The sequence below is a fragment of the Buceros rhinoceros genome, unplaced genomic scaffold, assembly GCF_000710305.1.
Source record: "Buceros rhinoceros silvestris isolate BGI_N320 unplaced genomic scaffold, ASM71030v1 scaffold7049, whole genome shotgun sequence".
Lineage (NCBI taxonomy): Eukaryota > Metazoa > Chordata > Aves > Bucerotiformes > Bucerotidae > Buceros > Buceros rhinoceros.
Window position 1 is genome coordinate 1 of NW_010432023.1, and position 4,405 is coordinate 4,405.

At 40.7% G+C, this 4,405-nt stretch overlaps 1 protein-coding gene across 1 annotated transcript in view; it reads right to left on the reverse strand.

The window, feature by feature from the left end:
- Positions 1-529: 529 nt before the first annotated feature.
- Positions 530-4,405, reverse strand: part of LOC104500022 (DDB1- and CUL4-associated factor 5-like) — a gene marked incomplete at both ends in the record, with an annotated part of 42,362 nt that continues 38,486 nt past the window's right edge. The window contains one exon of the mRNA XM_010143612.1: positions 530-596. Within this exon, the coding sequence (XP_010141914.1) occupies positions 530-596 (67 nt within the window). The remainder of the gene's footprint in view (positions 597-4,405) is intronic.

Consider the following 4,405-nt stretch of genomic DNA (forward strand, 5'->3'; position numbering starts at 1 on the left):
AAAGGTGGCTGAGGGGTTATTGCTTTCTACCACCACAGGAGGCTGTAGCGAGGTGGGGGTCAGTCTCTTCTCCAAGTAACAAGTGACAGGACAAGAGGAAATGGCCTGAAGTTGCACCAGGGGAGATTTAGGTTGGCTATTCAGAAAAATCTCTTTACAGAAAGGGTTGTGAAGCATTGAACCAGGCTGCCCAGGAAGGTGGTGGAGTCCCCATCCTTGGAAGTGTTTAAGAGATGTGTAGGTGTGGTGCTGAGGGACATGGTTTAGGGACCCTGGCAGTGCAGGGTGAATGGTTGGACTTGATCTTAAAGGTCTCTTCCAACCAAAATGATTCTGTGATGATTCAAATGGCATTGGCCATTGTTATCCAGAGACTGGATTAGGCATTTGTAAACTCTCCCCATTCAGCTTTCATCAAAATTACTCTAGATTCAGAGGCTGAGAAGCACAATTTTTCAAAACATCAAGCTACTATTTTGTCAGACACCCGCCTCCCTCCTCCCCCAGATTCCAAAACAATAAAACTTACCTGCTTCTGGATCTGGAGGAATCCTCCACATATACAAATTGAAGTCATCAGAGCCTGAAAGGATGTACTGTCAGGAATAAAAATAAAAGCAGTTTACCACAAAGTATCACCTGAATTATGTTATTTTATTATTGATCTAGTTTTTCCAAACCAAAAATGAGGAAAAAAGGTGATTTGTATCATTCTTTGCACCTCACTGATCAATTTAACTTACCCTTAAATGGGGGTGAGGTACCAGCACAAAAACGTTGCCTGCAAATAAATGGACTAAGATTCAAAAGCATGCTTCATGTAGCTAATGCCTACTGCCCAAAGTCTAGCTTTCCTTTGCTAAATAAGGATATGAATTTTGGTTGGCTTTAATACAAGTGTGACTAGATCAAACTCTTGTACCTTGCAGCCTGCAACTCTGGTCTTTTTCTAATGTCAAAGTCTTTCATCTTTTTCTCTCATCTCTGGAACTACTGAGGAAAACTCCATCAAACACATACCTAAGAAGAGAGCTAGCATGTCCACTACACACAAGCACAGCTTGTCTGGCTCTTGGTCTACTAAGACTGTCAGAAGTTAGTCGCTGAGAATAATCTTGAACAGTGAACAAAACCAAAGCTGAACAGTCAGCAAGTCTTCAGCGGTTTAAAAAAAAACCAAACACATTCATCACACTGTTCATTTTTTTCCTGGTTATATTTACTCCAAAGAGATGGAAGGCTGCCCTTTTTCAACAGTGCATGAACGATAAACAATCTCTTTATTGTACAGAAGTTTAGGCAATATGCAATTTGAAGTAGCTTAATAGACTATAAACATGCACTATAATGACAGGTGACATTTGACATGGTAAAACCCTTATGCCTCTCAGTTATGAGAGGCCACAATCTGTGCCTTGTCTCCAAGTATCTCTTCTTCAATAAACTGTACTCCCTGTCATTTATTTCTCTCCCAAATTAGAGATGAGATGACATAGTGGAACTGAGGGCAAATTCCAATTCCAGTTGTACTGGTGCAGACAGTTTAAATCTCTAGCCCTCAACTGACTTAAGGCTTCTGCTTAATTGATACAGTAAGGAAGCCAGGTTTTTCATTTTATTATTATTAGGACAGAGGGAAGAGAGAAAAAGAAAGAAATGCATCAAGTTTGTCCCTTTTCTAACCTTTGATAGGAAACAAATTCTGTTTTGTTTGGCTCAAATATAACTGTTTTCTGTCTTTCATTCTCCAGGGATACATAAACTCATCAGGCAAAATAATATCAAGCAGTGAAGAGATAAGTCCTGAAATAACATAGGACTGAGAAGCAAATAAACAAAAATATACACTAACATGGAGAAAACTGCTATAAATTTGCATATGTTCTGTTTGCAATGCAGCATTTGGATGTTTCCAGCCACAAAAATGCCATAACCAACCACAAAAATCCCTTCTCTGGTTTCCTACTATCACAATCCAACCATTCTTTTTTCTCTTGTTTTTAAGGGTATAGGATGTGAGTAAGCTCTTATGAATGCAATTCTGCTCATTTTCTGACAGACAAGAAGCAATGATCAAACAAAAGTTCCTTTAAAAACTTGTGCACACTAGTTCCGCATCACTCATAGACCCATCCTTTCCAAACCATGAAGTTATTTCTACAAGCCAACATGTTCAAGCACTTGGGCAGCTTACCTGTGCCAAACTGACCTGACAGTGCCAGGAATATGTCTTTCCCTTTCATCTGACTGTTCATAAATATTAGCCCACAGCAGGCTGAGCCACTCTCCCAAACTACACAGATGAGGGCTCCTACAGGCAACCTCCCAGCAATCAGAAAGAAAGCACCTCTAGTATGTTTTGTTACACAACATATGCTACGGAAAAAAAGTCTCATTTAAAGTTATAAAGATGTTGCCATATGTTAGTATCTATTACCAGATTACGTGGTTGAAGCAGCAACTGGTTTGCCTAGGACATGGGGAGAAAAATGGAGGCTTCTAAAACAGCTAGAAAGCTCAGTATCTTGGATTTATGACCAGAACACCTTTTTTTTTAAAAAAAAAAACCAACCACAAAACAAGTTCTAACAGCTCCACAATATGAGAGTCATTTAACACTTTATGTCATAAATCAAACAAACCTACCAACAATGACAAGCCCCAAAGTGACTCATTTCAGATATCCTGCACCAGGCACACAATACAGAAAAAACCACGGCATGCATGTGCAGGGAAAGAAGTGCCTGTGACACTCTTCAGACCAGCTTCCAAACTGATTTGCCGAGGAACACGCTGCGTATCCTTTAAGACTCAATGGCCAATTGTCTAGAAAATCTGGTACCAAACAAGAACACACTACCTGCAAAGACCGCTGATCTGCTATGTCTTGCTTTGGAGATAGCAAAATTTAGAGTGCCCTTGCAGTGATGTGGACTAATGGCAATTTGACTGAATTGTCAAGAGTGTGACCAAGAGGTCAAACCAAGTGATTATTCCCTTTACCTGACACTTTTGAGACCACACCTGGACTACTGTGTCTGGTTTGGGTCCCTAATACAAGAGTGACACTAACAAATTGGACAAAGCGGAGGAGGGCCGCTGGGGCTGAAGGCACATGACCTGCAAGGAAAAGCTAAGGAAATGGGCCTTATTTTGCCAGGAGAAGAACAAGTGAAGAACCAGAGCAGGCCTCAACAGTCTCCTGCTCTCTGAAGGAATACAGAGCAGCTGGGGCAGACACTGAGGCATGCAGTGGATGCTCAGGAAGCAACAGTCACAAGTAACACCAAGGGAAATTCCAGCTAAGCACCTAACAACACATTCAGGAGAAGCATAACACTGCAACTTGGCCCCAGAAAGGCAGTGGAATCTCTACTCTTATAACTTTGAAATTTACCTGGACAATTCCCTGAGCAACCTGATCTGACTTGGAAGATGCTCTGTTATGAGAAGTAGCTTAAGTTAGATAACCCCCAGAACTTTCTTCTGTTTCATTTTTTTTCAAAGATTACCGAAGTAAAAAGGGAAATAATTGTCTTGGTGTATTGGGACTGGTTTTGGGGTTGGGAGGAGGGGAAGAGAGGTGGGCAGTGTCAGAATGCCCACCTGAAATGTTTAGACTCCATCACACATCACAGCTTCATGAAAACTCCAGTGGGAAGACAAACCTAGGCCACATGGACAGAGACATAGACTGCAGTTTAGCACATGGACTTGCATAAATTCAGGCAGTCACAATTTCGGGAATTTCAAGAAAGAAATTGGCGAAGCATCTTAAAGTGGTTCAGAGAATCACAGAATGGCTGAAGTTAGAAGAGATGTCCAGTGGTCACCTGGACCACCACCCTACTGAAGCAGGGTCACCTAGAGCCGACTGCCCAGGAACATGTCCAGATGGCTTTTGAGTATCTGCAATGGCAGAGATATTCAATCCAGCTATATCCAGCTGAGATTGTTCCTACCTACTTAAAAGCACCATGAAATCCTTTACCATTTTCTAGCCTAATGACATTTGCACCAATCAAATACACTTGGCCAAAGTATTCTGTGATGAATTAAGAGAAAATAAGTATGAATGAATAAAACATCTGCATTGCAATTTACGTCTAGTCACAGAATAAAGCTCAGCTCAGGATCTGTTATTTTGAACAAGTACTATAGGTTTAATCTTGCAGCAGAGCCAGCCATCAGTAAATGCCAAAAGCATTAACTGATAGTTGTCTACACAAGTCTGATGTTGTAAGCAATGGGCTGCGAGTTGTGAGCTTTTTATATAATTTTATATTTTATTTTGATAGTTACTTCTGTCAATAATTATCATAAATAGATAACATTCCAGAAAATAGCCAACTATATAGTATCTCTGCCATTCTATGACTGCCATGGTAGCAGCCAGCATTGTTTT